This window comes from Nipponia nippon, unplaced genomic scaffold (genome assembly GCF_047370975.1).
Source record: "Nipponia nippon isolate SJK-2023a ecotype South Korea unplaced genomic scaffold, ASM4737097v1 scaffold_12, whole genome shotgun sequence".
Classification (NCBI taxonomy): domain Eukaryota; kingdom Metazoa; phylum Chordata; class Aves; order Pelecaniformes; family Threskiornithidae; genus Nipponia; species Nipponia nippon.
The window spans coordinates 3,997,762-4,018,873 of record NW_028262313.1 but is presented as its reverse complement, the minus strand read 5'-3'; the positions used below and the strand labels follow the sequence as shown (position 1 = coordinate 4,018,873).

The window sequence follows — 21,112 nt, the reverse complement described above, 5'->3', positions numbered from 1 at the left end:
AGCATGTTTTCCAAGTGCTGTGGATCTTCTACAGTTTCAGGCTTCTAAATCATCTGTATGCTGTTTTGTCATGTATCTGGGTGGCCCGGATAACTTTAGGATATCGTTTTCAGACTGCAGCTATAATTATATACCGAATCCTTTCTTGTTTCTTGGTATGTTAAACAAATTAATGAGCTTATTGCCCCTTTGTAGCTACTGCAAACACTCATTTCCTTTGTACTGTACTTGTTTTTCTTTGCCGGCTGTATCACAGAAAACCAAAAGATACATGATAAGAAGGTACTTCAGGTTCCCATAGACCCTTTTCTGTTCTTGTAGAAATATTTAAAAGGTGCAGTACCTAGCTAAAGATGACCTCCTCACGATTCATGTTCTGTGAAGAAACCAGCAACTAAAAGAGCTCCGTTTGTCCTGGCGCTCCCGTTTCACAGTCAGGTGAATGTAGCTTGGAAAAAATTTCCAAGGTTGACATTGGTGCTGTGCTCCTTTACCGCAGGAGAAGTCGCATCCCTGGGATAGGAGGGATGGGATGTTATGGGAAAAGTAAAGAAACTTCCTTTTATTGTTTTTACTCTAGGATAGTTTATTTGCCTTTTTAGGCTTGGAAATTTTCCTCTGTATTTAAGAGGATAATAACAAAGTCAATTTGGTCACGGTCTATTTAAATGCCAGTAGCTCAGAGCTGTTATTATCATGGCAAACATTTTTATGGAAGACTCCTAGGCCTATTTCTATTATTATTACTGTATATTTTAGACATATGCTGCAAGTCTAAGTTTGAGTAGTTCAAAATGTTTGTCTTATGTTTCTAAATAACATCTTACAAAAGCAGAATGAACTCATTTCTCCAGCTTCTCAGCATGTTAGACCTTGGTTACAAGTGAACCACGTTGGATAACGCTCATGTAATTTGCAAAATTACGTTGTAATTCCTTGGCCTGAGGAATATCCGAAAGACTTGCTAAGCTGCATGAACACTGTCAGCTGTGTGAAAGTGAGCGTCCTTGGCTTAGCTTAAGAAACTTAAGCTTAGCTTAGGCTAGATGCTATTAAGGAGGAGAAAGGCTTGAATTTTCAAGAGTTTGGATAGGCCTGTGTGCACAGAATGACTGTGCGCTCAGATGAGCAGCTGGACGTTTATGCGCATCGTGGAAGGGGATCCACAGAGGACTCAACCCTTAACACAGACGAATACTCCCAGGTAACACTTTGCTTTGGGTTTTAAGTTGTTCCAGCTCTTCAGTCTGTGAAGATGGCCCTGAAAACATGAAACAAGTGTAATAGATCTAATGTTATCTTTCCTTAAAAAAACAAAACAAAACCCCACAATTTTTCTAAAACAGTGGTTTTGAGAGATGAACTACCCCTCAATTCTTCTCACTGGGAAGCTTGCCTGAAACATGAAGGTTAGAGTTTAAAGGCAACATAGTCTATTCTGCTTCATGTCCATTTTTGCTGCAATACTTAGTGAACATGTTTCTTCAATAGTTCAAGCCACTTTCTCCATGTCACCAAGCCTGAGCTTTCAATAACCCAACTGCCAAAACCTCCCCATTTCTTCCCTGGCAATTTCTGGGATGGGGACATCATTAATGTATTTATTGGAGTATCAAAATTAGCACAGGGTTGCCATAGGGATGGAATTACTCATTTTTCTGATTAGACCATTAAAAGTTTTACCACATCAGTGAAGCTGATCTGGAATTTGGAGACTGCTGAAAGACATAGTTGCAGGTGGCTCCTGTCTGCCCAATTATACATTTTCTTCTAATATATTTGTGCATGCAACTTGTGTGTCTGTGTTGAAAATGAGGTTCCAAATGTTTCTGTTTCTTTATTCAAGGAATAAGCTGATGGATTTACTTTTTTTTCATCCAGTTATCATTTTTATCAAGACCAGAGCAAAAAATTTGACTACTTTGTTTTATGGAAGCTGTACTTCAGGGACCAGCGAGCACTGCAGAGATGCATTTTATGTAATAATCCTTTGAAATAATATAGGTAGACCAAATTCACTCTTTAAAATAGCCTGTAAAGCTAGTGTCGATACTTGGAGAAGCAAAATGTGCTTTTGCTGATGTAGTTCATCCTAACTAGGTCAGCCACTGAAGCCAGCTGTCAAGGCAAGATCATGTTGATGTTGGAATAGCTGCGGCTGCATCAGAAGTTTTTTTGTTGGTATAGAAAAATCATCTCTAACCCTCTGCCAGGGAAGAAACTGCCACTGGAGAATGGACCTTAAAAAATGGGGTCTATGTGAGCAGTTATGGATATGAAAGAAACAGGTGGAGTCTTGTGTTTCCTTTTCCTCTAGGCGCTGTATCTGATAGCTACGAACGGGACACCAGAGCTGCAGAACCCCGAGCGACTGTCTGCTGTGTTTCGCGACTTTCTGAACTGCTGCCTGGAGATGGATGTGGACAGGCGAGGGTCTGCCAAGGAACTTCTGCAGGTAAAATGCAAAGCAGCTGCAAGTGAAACAGCTGTACTACATAACAGTTTTCTCATCAGCTAAACTTGACGGCATCAGATGGAACCCCCTCATATTAGTCTTCAGTCTTGGTACTTTTCAAATGAAAAATAAGTAGAATCACACAATGGTTTGGGCTGGAAGGGACCTTTAAAGGCCATCTGGTCCAACCCCCCCTGCAGTGAGCAGGGACATCTTCAACCAGATCAGGTTGCTCAGAGCCCCGTCCAACCTGGCCTTGAATGTTTCCAGGGATGGGGCATCTCCCACCTCTCTGGGCAACCTGTGCCAGTGCTTCACCACCCTTGTTGTAAAACATTTCTTCCTTAGGTCTAGCCTGAATCTATCTTTTTTTAGTTTAAAGCCATTACCCCTTGTCCTGTCACTACAGGTCCTACGAAAAACTCTGTCCCCATCTTTCTTATAAGCCCCCTTTAAGTACTGAAAGGCCGCAATAAGGTCTCCCTGCAGCCTTCTCTTCTCCAGGCTGAACAACTCCAGCTCTCTCAGCCTGTCCTCATAGGAGAGGTGCTCCAGCCCTCTGAGCATCTTTGTGGCCCTATTTTGTATTTTGGTAGTATATTCAGTTTTACATGGTGGCAAAATAACTGAAGTGGAATGATACCAGGTACGGAGGCCTGAAAGGGTGTTGGTGACTACCGTAAACAGAGATATGACCAGGGAGGAACCCAAGGAAATCAGTCACAGCCAAGCAGTGAGAGATTTGGCTGTGGGAAGGAAGGGGCTGTGGGGTCCTCACTGTGAGCATCAGAGGGGCCCCGGCTTGTCCATCCCACTCCGCTCTTAGAGGTTTCTGCCACTGAGCCCCACTTTCAGAGGTTTCTGCCACCGAAACAGGGACAGCTGAGCAGGACTTCTCACAGCTCCATTTGCTGCCTGGCACAGTTTTGAGTAGATGAGGACTGCTGCAGGTTTCCTGCCGGGTTTTGTGGCAGATAGGGAGCTGCAGCTCGTGCCACTTGGCTGTCCCTGCTGTGAAGGTGCCATCCAGCACAGGAGGGGCAGGGGATGGGATGGTAGACATTGCTCCTGCTGCAACCCAGAGCTGAGTCCATCAGCACTCTGTCCCTTATCTCCCTGCTCTTATCTTGGTGCTGAAAACCTGGACCTCAGTGGCCTTCAGAACAACACATGGGCCTCACTACTACTGGGATAAACATTTCCTACAGGCATTGAGGTTCCCTGAGGAATGGCTTATGGCCCTCATCTTTTTTGACAAATAAAATAGCCCATGTGTTTAGAAAACAGGAACCTAAGTAAGTATTTCGAGTTTCCTGAAAGGAACAAGGCCCTGGGACAGCAAGCAGCATTCCCAGAGCACTGGCAGGGCAAAAATCCCAGCAAGCTGAAGACACCTTGATAAATGGATTAATAGGATTACGGGCCATGTTTGCCTGGGATAGCAAGGTACTGGACATGAAGACGGAGGTGCAGATGGTCCCCTCAGTCCTATTTCTGCATATTTCTGGTAACCAGAGGAATACTGCTTGGGCCTGTGAGTAACTGAGTTTGGAAAGTAATCGTTCATTTCTTTTTTTTTCCCTTTGGGCAGCATCCATTTTTAAAATTAGCCAAGCCTCTCTCCAGCCTGACTCCTCTGATCATTGCAGCAAAGGAAGCGATTAAGAACAGCAGCCGCTAGCGCTTCAGGCCGGCTTTCTCCCATGCCAGCTCAGAGCAGGACTGAGAACAAAAACTCTATAAAACCTCAACTCTTGTGCTGCAGGACAGATGGATGGATGAACAAACCAACAGTCACAGTCATGGTGGTAGGAGGGAGAACAACCCAGTCCCTCAAGGAGTAAAAAATGATCATTTGTCTTCTTCCTGCTTTCTGGCTCCTTAATTTATTTTTAAGATGAAACAGGGCTTAAGACAGAGAGGTAATGACCGAAAATGCTTTGCTGCCTCAGCCATTTCCAAGGTAAAGCAAATTCAGTTGGAAGATTCGCTTCCTTCTCACCCTGTGAATAAGCTGTACATTCACTTTTAAATTGTCAATTGTTTCTTAAAGACGGAAAGTCCCTTTTATGGGGTTTTTTGGTATGGTTTGGAATTGGAGAAGGGTCTCCTTCATTCATAAACTCCAGACTGCACTGCCCCAGCCCACTCACTGGTATTTGCCCAGTCATGGTACTTCTAGATGAGGAAGAATGTGAAATTGCATTTCCAACCAAAAAGGAAGCAAGAGTGGGGCAGACAAAACATCCTGTTGAGATACAGGCTTTCAACTGTGAATATATAGTGTTTCGGTTCTTGACAATTTGATTTGTATAACTAATTGTAATCTGTTTGCCTGGATGAGAGTCTTACTAAAGTGAAAAAGCAGAAAGATCAGTTAGATCAGGCTCAGAAAGGGCTCGTCTGATGCAAAGCTGTAAGAGAAATGTGAGGTGAGAGCAGGCCCAGCCTTGCCTGGTGCTGAGCCCCAGCAGACCCCTTGCAGAGCACAGAGCAGCCTCAGCATCCGCAGACCCAGGCTAGAAGGCGGCGCGTGTAGCAGCCAGCGGCAGGAGACCAGCACTGAGTGGTTGCCTTTTCCAGCCAGATTAATCATCCCGTATCAGAGCCAAACTGGCAGCGGGCTGCTCCCGAGGTGAATCGTGGCCATGCTGCGAAATGTGCAGACTGGCGGGATTAGCCGTCTTGAGTCTGTGCAGGAGTAGAGAAGGGCAAAAGAGAGCCGAGTGGTGGTGTCACTTCTGAGGATGCCTACTCTCCTGGTCGTCTTGTAGCTCCTGGGAAAGGTTAGTAGCGTCTGCGCCACTCTCGGCAGAGGGGCAGGGAGCCGGGCTGCTCTGCAGGCTCGTGCGCAGGTGAGTGTCCTTTAGGCACGCCAGTTCTGCCGTGGACACTGAGGCCGACGTGAGTGAGTGACAGCTTTCGCGGTTTAGATATGCGTGAGCCAGTGCAGCAGACGGCTCTGGAAGAAAGCGCGTTAAAACCTGGAGTTCTGCACTGAGGGAGAGCAAATGTGCGAAATGCAGAGCGGAGTGCAGAAGTATTCAGAGGCATCAAGCCAGCCTGCTTTCTGCTGTCCTGCGTAGAGCAAGCACTGCTGAATGCAGCTCCGAGTTGCTGGGAGAGAGGGAATCCTGGATGTGACTGAGGATTGTGCTTGACTAGTCAACTGATCTGTAAGGGAGCAGAATAGTTTAAGTACGCAATTTGTGTTTTATTTATTCATTTCTGAAAGAAAGACGCAGTGTGGCTTCACGCAGAAAAAGCATTTGCATGGAGTATTTGTTGCTGTATTTTAGTAGTACAACTAATCAAAGACCTTCAAAACAGCAATTGAAGCAACGCCCACCCAGTGAGTGGGGAGAGAAGAAAAAAAAAAAAAAGAAGAGTAAAACAGCTTTCTGCTGTCGATCTTCATGTTTAGGCCTGGTCCTGCAAAGGGCTAAGTAGCCTCTAAGGTACTAACCACCTTCGTGTTTTGCCAGTAGGAATGAAGGACGCTTGGGCTGTTCTTGAATTAGGCCATTAGCTTGTTTGGCTTTGCCTTCTGATTTAGTTACAGTCTCCGTGTTGCAACTGTCATTAACACTGCCAGCTAACCTACCCTCACTCACTCTGCCCGTCCCAGTGTCTTTGGCTGAGGCCACAGACGGAGGCGATGCTCGTGGAGTTACCGCAGCTAAGTACGAATTCACCTTTCCCGATTTTCTGGGGAGCACAACAGGTCTCATTTTCAGATGCCCAAATAACAAAAGATTCTGTTTCTTTTGTGAGGTCCCATTTTTCTCTGTCAGCTGAAGGTATCTGTCCGGGGGAGAGACTTTCTTGAGAAGGAGAATAATTCGGGCTCGAGATGGGCTGCCCTCAATTTGTAAAGCATTCATCTGAATGAAACATGTTTGTATTCCATGTAAGAAGTGAAGAAACAAGTGACAGTTTCTGTTTCCAGTATAGCTTTTATTTTTTCCTACCCACAAAGGAACAGACAGCCGTCCTTTAAAAGGAAAGCACTTTTTTATGGCACATGTTTGCTGGACATACAATATAAATAGTTACGTTGACAGACCACACTGTTTGATTGGGCTTTTTCCTATTTATTTTCTTTACCTATAGCTATTTCGGCATCTCTACTTTTTAAAATAAAGACCACCACCACGACTTCCTGGAAGGTAACAGATATGAAAAATAGGAAAATCAAATGGTAGCATAAATTTTTTTTTTTTTTTTTGATCAATGTATGCCCCAGCATACAGAATATTGTTGGCACTGGCTTTTTAAAGATAACTGCTGTAATAAGAGGCCTTACTTTTTATTTTATTAAATGCTGTATTTATTTTTCTTTGCATCAGCAAATCTAGAGATTTTTTCTTCTCAAAAAAAACTCCTGGGAGACAGACAGGATTCGACAGAAATAATCTCTGCCAGTGGCTGTTTTCAACATGGACCGTAATTGCCCAGGTGAGAGTGTCTGACGTGCAGGGAAACGCACCTCTGGCATCCCCGGGGCTCTGTGCTTGAGACAGGCTCTGGCTCTAAATTCTCAGTCACGAGGTTCTGCAAGATGGCAGCTGCGTCTATATCCTCCCCGCTCTGATAGGAAATGTGGATGAGGCATATTAATATATTAAAAAAGAAAAAACAAACAAACAAACAAAAAAAACCCACAAAAAAACCAAAACCCAGTCCTGAGCGGGGCAAGTCTTGTACATTATTAGGCTCCCATAGTAGGTTAGGATCGACAATAGCTTTGACCTTGCAGAAAGGAAAGAGACAAATGCTATAAAATCTCTGGAACCATCTCGGGTTTTCTGACTGCTATCCTCAGATTAAGCAATTAGTTGTATATATTTTTGGAAGTATTAGAAATAGGCTGTTTCTGTTGCAAAATGCATAGGGAAATAGGTTTCAAACACTTTCATTCCAAGGTTTTAAAAGATTGGTTAATTGTCTTCATTTTTAAATTCATTAAATGGTAAAAAAACCTATCCAGAGCTTGACTACGATTCCTGTCCCTGCAATGAAGATGTGTGAAAATGACCCGGTAGCTCGCTGTGGTTTTAGTGTGTTTTGAGACAGAGGCATGACAGCAGTAAAGTCAGGGAAGTTTGAGAAGCACAGAAAAGTTTTATTTATTTAAGAAAAAAGAAAAAAAAGGTAAAAAAACCCCATACCTATGTAAAATTCCATACAGCTCCTGCATGTGCTCCTGGGAGCCTGGCCGGGGGTGGATCTCGCCGTGCTCTCAGTGTTTGGTCACAGCCTCTGGCCGGGGTTGCAGTCTCACTTGCGTCCAGCGCTTCTGTGAATACGTGTGTGTTTATTCTCCATCTTTGGCTACCGGTTGGCCGACTCGCACTACACACAAATGAACTCAAGTATTCTTTTTTAGCTGTTTGTGCTGAGTGAGTTTGAGGCCAATGGCTGCACCTCGGCAGGTCTTTCGGTCAGTCTTCCCCCCCCCCCGTGTCCTGCCACCGAAAATGAAGCACATTCCAGTCACCACAGGAAGGGAAGTAAGTACCTGTCTCCTGTCCTCTAGGTGTAAGAAATGTCACCGTACCCTATTGTCTGTATGACGGTTATTTCCAGTATATAGTCAGTGGTGTGGCTACTGAATATTCCTCACAGTCAGCATGTAAATACATGTATGTATTAGTCCATTCGTGAGCAAGTCCAGTGAGCAAAGAACCGGAGCGAGCTCTGTAACACCCACCATTAAAGACAGGAGCCAGTGTTTCTTTGCTTGACATCCAGGGCATGCACACTAACGCCACCTTCGCCTTGCTAACGTTACCAAGTTAGTGGTTAGTGCCCGGCGGACTGTTGTTCAGTCATGTGCAGACGTGCAGCACCTTAATGATGGGGCAAGCTGATGAAGACCTATAAATATGTGTTCAACTTTTCTTTTTGTTTTTTTTCTTTTCCTCTCTCCTGACCAGGTAAGTGTCTTTAATTTTAGCCCCCAGTTTTCAGGAAGCAGGCAAAGGACAACCTTTGTGTTTCAACAGAAACCATCCAAGTTTTTTGAGTGTGATTTGCAATTCAGGGGTCTTTAAAAGTTCTCTTTGCTTGTGTCAGTCCTTGAGCTGACAGGGTAATTTCTTTTTCTGGCTGAAGCTTGCAGAATCTTGCTTATATGTCCTCTCTGGATGCAGTTTAGAGCTGATGATTGCCATAATCCTAGGGGTGCATCACACGTATAAACTGTCACTGGCCTGAGCCTACCAATGGTTGCGTGCACCTCTGGTGACAAGAGCGATCGCAAAAGAAGAAATGGTATTCTAGGAAAGAGAAGGAGGGATGCTCACCTGCTCTGGGTGGGTGCCCTTTGGACTGCCGTGTGGGTATGAGCCTGCAAACTTTGTTCTTGCTGCTTAGCATTTCTCCCAAGTAAGCACTTGCATTCTGCTAGAATCTGACCCTGACTGAGGAAACTGGGGGCAATATCATCAGTGAAAGTTGATAATATGGAAAATCGCTAATTGTTTTAATAACCTGTGAGCACAGTGGCTTTGCGCTGGACAGTTTCCCAGCAGACCACACATCAGCTTCAGCATCTGTCTGTCAGGTGCCTCCTGCTCCAGTCGAGTGGCACCATGTTCAGAGCCGCTTGGGGATCACGCTCGGTTTCTGCGAGGCTTGCTAGCAACCTGTGCCTTGCCCAGCTTACGTACAAAGCCAAAAGGACCACGGTTGGGTGCAGTGGCCTGAGTTGGCAGTCGCGAATGCAAGTCAGAAGAGCTGTTGGGCAGAAGAGCTGTTGATGTTATGGGTTTACGCGTAAACCCTGTCCGGCCACCGTAACAGGGTCTGACCCTAGGATCTCACTGATTAATGAAAGGTCCGAGTGAAGGTTTCCAATTCCTCTGTTACTAGTTCTCAGGTGACAGTTCGAGATGGGTGCCTCCAGAGAGGGATCCCTATGCCAATTCACGCCTCTCAGTTATATCCATACCAGCCATCACCTGATCCCCAAGTCCAATCACTTAATTCTGGTCGGTGGTCTCTTGATTTCTCATTGGTTTTCACTGTCGCTGGTTGTTGTCTGAAGTTACTTCATTCTCTTGGAATTGTCTGCTTCAGCCTTATCTTCTTTATTCCACTTGTATCTGGCAGAAAAGGACCTCAGGGTGTTGGTTGACAGCAGGCTGAACATGAGCCAGCAGTGTGCTCAGGTGGCCAAGAAGGCCAATGGCATCCTGGCTTGTATCAGAAATAGTGTGGCCAGCAGGACCAGGGAGGTGATGGTGCCCCTGTGCCGGGCACTGGTGAGGCCCCACCTCGAATCCTGTGCTCACCCCAAGAAGGACTGGAGCGTGGCCAGAGCAGGGCAGCGAGGCTGGGGAAGAGGAGGCTGAGGGGAGCCCTCATCGCTCTCTGCAACTGCCTGAAAGGAGGCTGGAGCCAGGTGGGGGTCGGTCTCTTATCCCCAGGAATAAGCGATGGGATGAGAGGGAACGGCCTCAAGCTGCGCCGGGGAGGTTTGGGTTGGATATTAGGAAAAACTTCTTCACTGAAAGGGCTGTCAGGCACTGGCACAGGCTGCCCAGGGCAGTCTCCATCCCTGGAGGGATTTAAAAGGCAGGGAGATGTGGTGCTTAGGGACATGGTTTGGTGGTGGACTCGGCAGTGATCGGTTAATGGTTGGACTTGATGATCTGAAGGGTCTTTTCCAACCTAAACGATTCTATGATTCTATCTGTCTGCTGGATTCAACTAGTTCTGCGTTAGCAGCATTAGTTTTATCAAAAAAGTTTACTCTCGGTCAGCTCTTGCGGCCTAAGGCTTCAACTACTACTTGTGCTAAGCTGCTAATGCTAAATGAGACTATTCAGAGAGAAGAATACCGTTAATCAAATTTCTCTAACACTGAGGGAGGAAGTGGGTGAACTGAGAACACAAGTACTGTTTGTGTCACCTCCTCTCTGTCCCTCACTCCTTTCAGGGGCTTCAAACAGAGAAGAGGTTTCCTAGGAGAGAAACGAAGCAGCATGTTACCTCTCACAGGTGTTGCTCTTTCCCATCTCTCTGCTTGACTGATTTTCCCCCTCTTTCTGTGCCCTCTGCTCTTCTTGTGCTTGGTGGCTGCCAACCGAGCCTGTGTAAATGGCTCAGATGAAGTGCTGGAGATCCTCATTTCTCTGCCCTTTGAACTGCCTGTTTACAGCAGCCCTTTGAATCTGTAAGCTTGGTCTGGAGAGCGAGCGATCACCTCCATTTTGTGCATCGCCTCCAAGAGCCCATGGCCTGTCATCTCAGGTCCGTGCTTGCACTGAGGGCTCCCAGATGCCTCAGGCTGGTGTGACACTATTGCAAACGTGAGGGAATAGTGGCAGGTGGTTGTTTTTAAAGTCAGGCCCTTTCGTTGCTGCATGTTGTGTGTGTCATTTGTCCAGCCCAGCCATAGACTTAGGGAGCAGATACAGGCGCTGCTGCGACTCCCACCGATGTCAGTGAGAATTTGGCATCAATGACAGCAGAACTGGTCACTTAACATAAACGGGTGCTGGTAGTGCCCTGGGTACCGGGGGCTGGAGCTGTCCCTCGGCTGCGGGTGGAAGGGAGCTGCCCATCGTTCTTATTCTCCATCATGCAAGGCTGTCCAGGTCAGAAGTGGGTCAACAGAGCAAACACGCAAGTCTCTTACGTCCATGTCTGCTGAGATTTTTTTGAGCTTAAGGTGCACAAAGGCAATCGCTTTTTGTCACACTGTTTATATTAGTGTTAAACAATGCTGCTAAATCAGCCTGTAGCACAGCAACAGGGGGAAAAAAAGCCTCTCAGCTCTTCAGGTGCGACTCGTAAGCTGCCAGTATCTGCCTTAGCCGGTGAGCAAGGGGAAGGGGAGCTGCTCTAGGCGGGAGCTGGTAGCAAAGGCCTGCACACGCCGCAGCCCCCAGCGGAGAGAACGCCTCCTCCTTGGGCAGAGCCCCGGTTCCGTGGCCACGCTGGGAGTTACTCTGGTGCGCTGGTGCGGGGGCTGCACCGCAGAGGCTGTGCATACAGGCGCACGGTTCGGGAAGAGCTGCAAAAGAATTCTGCAACTCTTGACTGGATCAGGATGTAACCAACGCTAAACTCCAGTTTAGTCCGAAGCAACCAGTTTACACCTATGCTGGTGTCTGCTAGATTTTTTTTTTTTTTTTTCCTTCAGGGTATCCAGACAAAAGTAAACAGAGGAGGAGCCTACATTTTCATTGTTTCTCGGAAATGTATCTCATTTTGCTGTACATTCCTTTTTTAGGACGTGTTATCTGTTTAAAAAAAGAAAAAAGAAAAGAAAAAAACAGAAAAAAAGATAAAAACAAAAAACAAATGTGTAGTGAAAAATCTTCTGTAACTTTGGATTAAGAGGTAACTGATCTTTTTAAAAAGAGAACTAAGTTATTTACTTTGTAAATGTGCTGATGGCATGGATCCATCTTACTGACCTCAGCATCCTTTTTTTTTAAGATTTTGGGTTTTGTTTCCAATATTAAGTTATTTTAAATTGTGGTTGAAGCAATAGAAAATTGAAATATGGATTGTGCATGACTGTGTCTTGAGTGTAAAAATATTGCAGTTTGAAACTTGGACCTAAAGTATTGCAAATAAAAGTTATAAATACCAACGGCTTGCGTGACTGCAGCTTTTCCTGTAGGATTGGCTGGTGCTGTTTGACAAAATAGGGTCAGGGCTCAAGGTGTACCAGCCAGAGTCAGAAAGATTTCGTCTGCATGGCGGCGTGTGCTTGTAGCTTTGTCCTGCGCCGCTGGCGTATGATGTCATGAGACAGGGCCTGGCTGCCCTGACCCCCTGCTGCTGGAGCTCCTTGTATCTCGTGTCCGCAAAAGCAGACAAACTGCTCCTCTGTTTGCAAAAATCCGCCGAGCTCGGCGATTGTGTTGCGTCTCCGTTGTTCCGTATCCATAAAAAATGAGCAGGGGCGGTCACCCAGGGGGAGCCTCCCCGCGCCGCCTGCCCAGGGGTCTTTAAAACTGCTTACTGAACGCCCGGCGCTTCAGCTCTTGCACTGCTGTTCACACAAAGCTGTGATAAAATCACCTGGCCACCTGCTCAAAATATACACAATATACAGTATATACATATATCAAATATATGTCTGTGTATTTACAGAGTGAGGGCGCGCCTTATGTGAGTATGTGACTCGCTCTGGCCCTGGATATGATACACACATACCGTGAGACCTTTATATAACTGAACAAGAGTCTCACGCTAGCTATCTAGATGTAGTATAGCATATATATAATTTTACAAATAGACATATATACAGATGTATATGCACATCTATGAGACCCTTATACTCCTGCCCTAGTGATTTATATATGCATTTTCTATGTACACACACAAATACAGTGAGACCCTTAGAACTCTAACACACACTCTTGCTATCTATATGTATGATATAGTACATACCACAATTTTATATGTATAATATAGCTATGCATTTCTATATACATACACATATGTATAGCTGTACATATATGTATAACTATACATATACATAGATCTATTAATATATGTGCATACCTACATATTAATAAAATATATGATATAGTATATAGTTATGTGCTGTGTGCATGTAGTATATACTATGTTTTTATCTATATATACAGAGGCCCTTATATAACGATTATTCCCTCTCTCCATCAACATGTATTTTTATGTTTTATATGTATATACACAGAGGCACTTACTTATATAACTACATAACACACTATTATACATATATAAATACAGTTATAAAATACGTCCATAATATAGAGACATTGCTAAAGAGTGCAAGGGAGCGTTATCGGAGGGTGTATGCAAATGTATAAAATATGTGTACACACAATATATTTATAGCTAGCAAGCGTGTTCTAGCGCTACAGACATACATCTACTCTATACTGTATATAGACGTCGAGAGAGACAGTGGGGGGGGGGGAAGGTGTGCAAGCACACACGCGTGAGCTCACACATACACGCACGCGCACACACACACACACACACACACACACGCTCGCTCGCTCGCTCACTCGCTTGCTCTCACTCTTAACATGAGCTGGTAGCCAGAGTGAGAGAGTTCTATAGCTATAGAAAGGTCTCTATATGTGTGTGTACATATGGGAGGGGGTTGGGGGGGCTAGGTATGAGAGAGAGACCCTGCTATAACCATAGAACTCTCTCTCTCTAGCCGTATACATTATAGTATGTATATGACTACACATGCCCACTAAAGACAGAGAGACGTATAACTAGCTAACACACACTCTTGTCCTGACTATATATATATTAAAAAAAAAATTGTTTATATATTTTAGATGTGTATGTGTACATGAGCACAAACCCCCCCCTAAAACGCTCAAGCCATAGCCCCTGATATAATGCTCCCTTCTTAGCCATCTATATATTTTTATATATATATACACACAGAGGCCCTTCTATAAATGTTGCACACTATATATACAATATATCATGTATAGTATGATGTATGGTATCGTCCATAAATTATATACGCTATATGTTTTACACGTGTATGCATGCACACACACACACACACACAAACACATGCACACACACACACACACACACACAGAGCCCTCTCTGTAGCCATATATCTCTAAAATAAATAAAAAAATATAAAACCAAAATATACATATTAAAAATAGAAATATTTTAATATATAAAAATATTTGTACATATACACGCACTATATGGGGCGGGGAGAAAGAGACACCCTTCTATAACTGTGTAACTCCATTTTATAGATAGATAGATAGATAGATAAGTTTAGATATGTATATGAAAATATTTTAATATATGTATATATATAGATCTACACAGACAGCAACTCACTCATACAGATACATAACTATTCTATGTGTGTGTGTGTATATATATACACACACAGACACCCTTATAAAACAATCTCTATCCATATATTTTTAATATATCTCTATATGCAGATACAGCACTGTGTGTGTACGTATATATTTTTATATATATAGGAAAGAGTGTGCAAGCAACTTAACTATATAGTACTTTCTCTCTCACTATCGGTGCATGCTATAGATATGTATATATAGACATATTAAAAAAAGCTAGACCCTTCCATAAACCCTTATGTAACTGTGTAACATACATTCTAGCTACAGGTAGTATAGACTATATACATATACGTATGTGTGTGCACACAGACCCTTAATGATGTTCCCTCCCTCTCCAGCCATCTGTAGTGTATACCATTTTTAAGTACGTTATATACTCTTCTATAGCACACTATCTATACCATACATATTTCCATACGTAGACGTGCTGTCGCAGAAGAGTCACCGATCGCTCCGAGCTGGGGGTGTGCCTGTGTCACGCACACACGTAGCTAGAACACGCGGGGGGGGGGGGGAGCGTCACGCCGCCACGCAGCGCTCCCCCCGCCAGGCAGGGGCCACGCGCCCCCTCACGACCGCCCCGCTGCCCCCCGCCTCCCTCCCTCCCTCCCGCCGCCCCGCCCCGCCCCGCCCCGCCCCGCCCGCCCACACGGGGAAGATGGCGGCCGCTCCCCTCCCGCCGGGGCCGGCGGCGGCGCCGGGAGCGAGGCGCGGGCGCCCCCCAGCGGCGGCGGACGCTGGCGGCAGCGGCCGCCCCCTGCCGAGCCTGCAGCGCGGAACCGCCCGGTTACCGGGGGGCGGCGGGGCTCCAGCGGCCGGGAGGCCCAGAGCCCGCTCCGCAGCCGCCCCTCCGGGCACCGACCGCCGCGCAGCATCTACCGCCTCCCGTCCCGGGGTCCCCCGCAGAGGAGCCGGGACCCGGCCCCGCTTGTCTGCGGCGGTCGCGCTGCTGTGGGGGCAGCTGGCACCAGCGGCAGACCCAGCTCGGCCGCTGGACCTTTCCCAGCACAGCGCTTCCCACGGCCAAGCGGGTGCTCCTGCGACAGGAGGAGAAAGGCAGGAGGAGGTGCTGTGGCTCCTAGCGCAGCACCCGCCGGGCCCTGCCAGGCTTAACGCCGACTCCTTTGGAGCAGGGAAGACCTTCAGCCTTCATAACTCCTAGCCGATACGAGCAGTACTGACCTAGCAGGACCAACAGAGTTGGTTGGTTGCCCCCGAAGCTGCAGGAGACGATAACACAACGCTCACGAATGCTGGCTGGAAGCTACAGCTCTGGCTGCTCACCATTAACATCTGGGACCATCCTCTGCACCCCAAACAGGAGGCGATGCTGCGGGAGTCAGGCTAGCTGTCTACCCTGCAGCCACCCTAGAGTGAGAATTCAAAACGGTGAAGATTTAGTTGAGACAAACAGCAAAAACATGGGTGGAGTGGAGCTCTTCTAGCCCTGACAGCACTGCTGCGCGCTGCGCTCAGCAAAGCCAGTCCGTTCTTCCCCGCAGAGGTGACTGGCCCGGTACGCCAGAGGAGCCTAACGGGGGATTCACAGAGCTCATCCTGGCGGAGGGAGGAGGGAAAGGGAACACAGCAGTGAGGACAAAAACTGGGCTCCACTGAAATAAATAGCATTTTAAGTAAACAATAAACAGCACGCTGCCTGGGGCCGATGCTGGAGAGCGGGTCTGAATTACATCGCAAAATCAAGCAGGACTCCCGAGAGGCTGCTGCTGTGCAGCCAGGGACAGGACGAGTCCCCAGACCCGGGGCTTGGTCTTCCCCCGGGTGAGGGACAGCAAGGAAGGCTACAGTACGATGGAGATCGCAATGAGCTGGGAATTCATCGGGGAAACAGGGAGCAGTAAGGAAGTAAAAGGCAGGCAATCGGGAAGAACTGTTCAGTCAACAGCTGAGATACATATTTTTCTTCTCAAGCAAGTTGAAAAATGTCATTTGGGGTCATCCCAGAATGATTTCTTTTATCTGAAACCAACTGTTTCATCTCAGAAATTACTGAACATGTTTATTTTTTTGTTAACCTTTTATTTAGGTCACTTCATATTGAATAGTAAAGAAAGGGTGAAATGAAACAATTTCCAATGATTTCCCTCTGTTTTAATTTTTGAGGGGCAAAACTCTGCTGAAGGTGGCCCAAGCGCATACATGAATGCAATTCTCCACAAAAAACCCTTCATTTTCCCACAAGTTATCACTGTTAAAAAATACTGCCCAACTCTGGTAGTATTTGATCTTAAATTCCCGTGTCTGTCTGAAAAGGCAATCCTCTTATCTCAAACATATCACATCTACCTCCCCTGTAAGCCAAAACCCCACAGATCTGGCTTTGCTTTCAGCGCATGGCGAGATGTACAGCAGGAGAAAGAGCCTGCGGAGCTGCGGGCACTGTCCCCGGCCCGGCCTGGGCTCCTGCAGGGAGCAGGCAGCGGTGCAAGCCCCCGTCAACCTGCTCTTGCCTTGGCTTCACCTGGCATTGCTCCCATCTCCCACGTGCCTGGGTGGGAGGAGAAGCCAGAAGCCTCTATAAATCAGCACAGCCAGTTGTGTTCCCAGGTTGGATCAGCTCCTGCTGATGGGCAAATCCTGCCTGCTCCAACTACTTCCAAAAATTACTAAATGCAGAGGTACAGACATTTCTGCTTGGTCTCAGCACGCCTGAGCCTCCCACGGCTACCAGCACTGGCGTGCAGTACCCTCAGGGCAATGCTGGGAGAGCAACAGAGCCCCATTTCGAGCCTGGCCAGCACGGGTGTTCAAGGGTGCCTTGTCCCATACCACGGCAACAAACTGTGGGAATGTCTTGAGCTGACATAATTACCGAGGCCTAAACACCTTTATACACACTGCTCTGACTTCCCTCGTTGTCAAGCTGTACATGACACAGAATTGCTGGTCAAGCTCCCTCTGCCTCCCCTTACACAGATGCTGAAATGGGGTGGCAGCGCTGGGAGCTGGAGGCCAGGGCTGCGGGGCTCAAAGGAAACAGCCAAGGGACTCCCCTCCACCTAGGAGGCAAGGTGGCTTTGTGCCCTCGATGGGCTCAGGCAAGCTCAGATCAGGCAAATACCAGGGCAGGGAGGCATAAGCCTCCAGTCTCTTGCCAGCTGCCTCAGTTCACAGAAGGGAAAGCAGCCTGGCCGTGCTGGGTGCTTTCTCTGAGAGGAGCCTTCTTCAGGCTAAACACTGACCCAAATCAATCAGCTGGGCAAGCCAGCCCCTCCTTACTGCACCCATCTCATACAGAACAGCCCCTGGAGAAAAGTCTGTCTGGAAAGGGGGTTATACGACACGACCTATTCTGGTCTGCCTCAGTGTCCTCTCCTGCATGCCTTGCTGCCCTACGAAATGCAGCGCGGGGCTTTCACCGTGCTGGAAAGCCAGCGTGGTGCTCTCTACCCGTACGGTGAAGTTTGTGCCAACGGGCTGCAGTCACCCCTCGTGCCACGCTGCTGAGAAGCAGCTACCACGGCATCCAATAGTGTGAGGAAAAGCGAGGCAAACAGGTCATAGCGCAGGGCTAGGACAGCCCAGGCTGAATTGCAGTTCCCTGCGTGGCTTGCCCGAGCTCTGGTCTGTATGAGAAAGTTCATGCTTTTTTTAAAAAAATTGCAGTTTACAAACATACCTGAGAGTAAGCAACTCTGAAGCTATGAGTTTACAGAGAAGAATTACACTTGCTTGTGGGGCTGTCAACCACAGGTAGTTCACATCTGACAAATGCTCTGCATGCAAAATGGCTTGAGTCCAAGCTATTTAAAAAGAGAGCTGGATTTAGGTACCAACTAAGCTTATGTCAGTATAGTATCATTCACGGCCCTACATTCCATCTCCAACATGCCAGAGAAAGCATTTTCCTACCACAGCAATGATCCTTTTGGAGCCCTGAGGAGACTTCAAAACCTTTTGTGAAAACATTAACTCTATTGAGGGCCATTTTATAAATTATAAAAATTGCACAAAATGGCTGAAGTGGTTACAAGGCACACAGAAATCCAAATTTCCTGGCTGTACAAAAGGCAGAATAATCATCCTTTAGCTTCACTTTCAAGACCAGAATTTGCAACTATGTAAAATCCATTTCGGAGCGGTCTAACACAGTGAGCCTCTTACACTGCCAGAATCGCTGCACAGCTTGGCAACACAGAAATGTCTGCTGTGAGGAAACCCTGCCGTCGGGCTATATGCAAAAGTTAAAAGAAAGTTTGTACCGGAACCCTGCTTTGAAGGAAATGTGAAACGATACCTGTCCTCCATTATACCCAAGTTAAACTTCATCAAAGACGTCAGCTCTGTCAGCAATAAACCGATGCAAAATTTCAAGAGTGAAAGCTGATACCGGTCAGGGCACAGCATCTTTGTGTTACAAACCCCTCCTTGTCATGAGCTAATTTTGTCCTCTTTCACTCTGGTGCTACCCATCACATCTAATGAAGAAAAAGGAGCATTATTCCATTTTTAGCATCATGTGGATTAAACAAAGCCTCCTTAGTAAGGAGGCTCCCATTACTGAATTTGTCCTCTGAGCAAAACCACAGCTGAATTGTGAGGTGCCCTTCTCTTGGCCAGAGATATCAACTTATGAGTCATCAGCTTGAGGTGGAGAATAAAAGAATAAGAAAGTCAATTTGAGAGCCTTTATGGGGGCAAAGCTCTTATTTGCTGTGGTGTTCAAATAGGCACTGCAAGACCGGCCCTTCTATTTTAACCTTGCCCTGGCATGCCTGGTCTTAAGGCTATGACCTATGACTGAACTCCTTGAGTAATGACATTTTCGCCAAGGAACAGAAATTTCTGATCTGTAGCAATAACAATGAAATTCATCAAGAATTTTACATGCCTATATGGGGAAAAAAAATCCAATCAAATCTTAAAAAAATCCCCCTCCCAAATACAGCCTGGCAGTGAACAAGGACTGAGCCTAGCGAATCCACTTTGTGCTTGCCACCCCACCAACCTGCCGGTACGCGACCATGGCGATGCAGCCGTTCCTGCCTGCATCCATTCCCACTGCTGAGAACGGATGACGATGTGCTGAGAACCTGTGAGAACAGTCACGCCTGCTTCCAGCTTTGTGCCGAGAGCTCCTGAAAGATGCTGCTGGGGAGAATGGTCACATCTTAATGAGCTGATCGGCTAGTGTTTAGTTTGGCCCCTCTTCTACTGTATTTGCTGTATCGTGAACATATATATGTATAAATATGTATTTTTCCCCTCTTTAAAAGCCTTTCTCCCCATTATCCATGATAATGTGGAGAGTTAGAGGGCTTTTTCTTTTTAAAGCAATTATGATTATGTGCAACCTTTGCTCCCGAGTCATTCACACAGAAAGCACAGACAAGCCCTCCTGCTGCGAGGTGACAGCTCTGTCTGGCTCTGCAGGGCTTTGGTATTCATAGCTCCACGAGGTCATCGCTGGAAAAAACCTTGACAGTGATGTGACCTGGCACCTCGGCTGCTTCTCGGCTGCCTCTCCCTCGGAGCTGCAGAGTCTGCTGTTCTCTGGGGTCACTGGGTGAAGCTGCCAGCACTGCCTGTCCGAGGAACTCGTCACACAAGACGTTGCTGTTCCAGACCTAGAGACAAGGGAACAGAAATAAACCCAGCTGAAGCAGTGCTTCTCTCACACTCCACCTGAAAGGGTTGTGCTGGAGGAGAGTCACCCCCATTAACCCCTTGAAAAAGCAGTGAGGAGGGGGTGTACATCTAAATTTAGCTAATTGTCTAGAGAGCATGTGGGAGATTCTGGATTTGCATGCTCATTTACATACGCTATGCAAATAAGGAGCTAAATGCAGCTTTTTGCTTTCTAGGTCACAGCCTGCCTAGAAGACGAATAAAAATTACCTGTTTGAGCTCATCAGCAGTAAAAACCTACATGCAATCAGCCCGTCTGTGCCACTCTGCCTGCTCGTGCTCACCTCTGCAGTGTCTTCAGTGCTTTTCCTCTGACTCTGTTAGAGCCAGGTCCACACTGCTAGAGCAAGGGACATCAGTAGTTCTGGAGTCCTTGGACGTGTCCTTTGTCACTACTCAGGATGAGGTTGGGCATATAGCAAGCAGCAACTGAAATGGTGTTAATAGTGGGTTTGGCTGCTAGTCTCACATGCCAGTCTTTGTTTGGTCTGTGAAGTTCATTAGTATTTAACTATCAGTTATCCTGGAAAAGTCAAAGTGTTTGAGCTGCATGCTGTAGAGAGATGGGGCGAGGTCCCTTGTGTAAATCAAATCTTTACTAAGGATTAGGCAACCCTGTAGATGCCAAGAACACAGAGCATGTTCCATCAGCTATTGTATCGGTTCCCTCTAATCCATAACTACAGTCTGTGGTTTGGGGGATAACACTGCTGTCATCCTCCTTCTATTAATAATATTTGTAGAATAGACCTGTTAGTTCAGAGGAGTACTATGGCACAGGAGTACTATGCACCAGTACTGCATTAGGCAGTGAAAAGTCAGAAATGTATCTCTTCCTGCAACATGGTGCTATAAAGCTATTTCAATGTCTGGCACTTATGTGCCACAGTGAATTGATTCATCGTACGATCTCCCTACACTGATGAAGATGACATAGTCCCTGGTATTTGTCTAACACTAAACAACTGTGCGTATCAAACTGAAATGCCGTTCCACTCTCCCAAAGTTTTCCTGGACTGCCTCATCTAAATACCAAGCTCTGTTTCTTCAGCTCTGCTGAGGTAAACAGCGTGGTCTAATTCCCACAGGACTAGAATTCAAGCTAAAAAACTTCTTAATAGTAGCCTTAGCTTTG

The 21,112-nt window shown here is 46.4% G+C and overlaps 2 protein-coding genes and 1 long non-coding RNA gene across 6 annotated transcripts in view; 1 reads left to right on the top strand and 2 right to left on the bottom strand.

The window, feature by feature from the left end:
• Nucleotides 1–12,065, top strand: part of PAK3 (p21 (RAC1) activated kinase 3) — a 148,824-nt gene extending 136,759 nt beyond the window's left edge. For all 4 annotated transcript variants that reach the window (XM_087748437.1, XM_087748438.1, XM_087748436.1 and 1 more), the window contains 2 exons: nucleotides 2,318–2,455; nucleotides 4,047–12,065. In XM_087748437.1, the coding sequence (XP_087604563.1) occupies nucleotides 2,318–2,455; nucleotides 4,047–4,136 (228 nt within the window). In that variant the 3' untranslated portion in view covers nucleotides 4,137–12,065. The remainder of the gene's footprint in view (nucleotides 1–2,317; nucleotides 2,456–4,046) is intronic.
• On the bottom strand, nucleotides 11,567–14,841 carry LOC148056654 (uncharacterized). The gene is made up of 3 exons (XR_015702533.1): nucleotides 14,735–14,841; nucleotides 12,063–12,507; nucleotides 11,567–11,709 (listed from the first exon to the last, which is right to left on the bottom strand). It is a non-coding gene; the product is annotated as an uncharacterized LOC148056654 (long non-coding RNA).
• A 196-nt stretch (nucleotides 14,842–15,037) lies between these two features.
• CAPN6 (calpain 6) overlaps nucleotides 15,038–21,112 on the bottom strand; it is a 70,552-nt gene continuing 64,477 nt past the window's right edge. Inside the window, exon 14 of the mRNA XM_009477050.2 lies at nucleotides 15,038–19,916. Coding sequence (XP_009475325.1) covers nucleotides 19,734–19,916 — 183 coding nt within the window. The 3' untranslated portion in view covers nucleotides 15,038–19,733. The remainder of the gene's footprint in view (nucleotides 19,917–21,112) is intronic.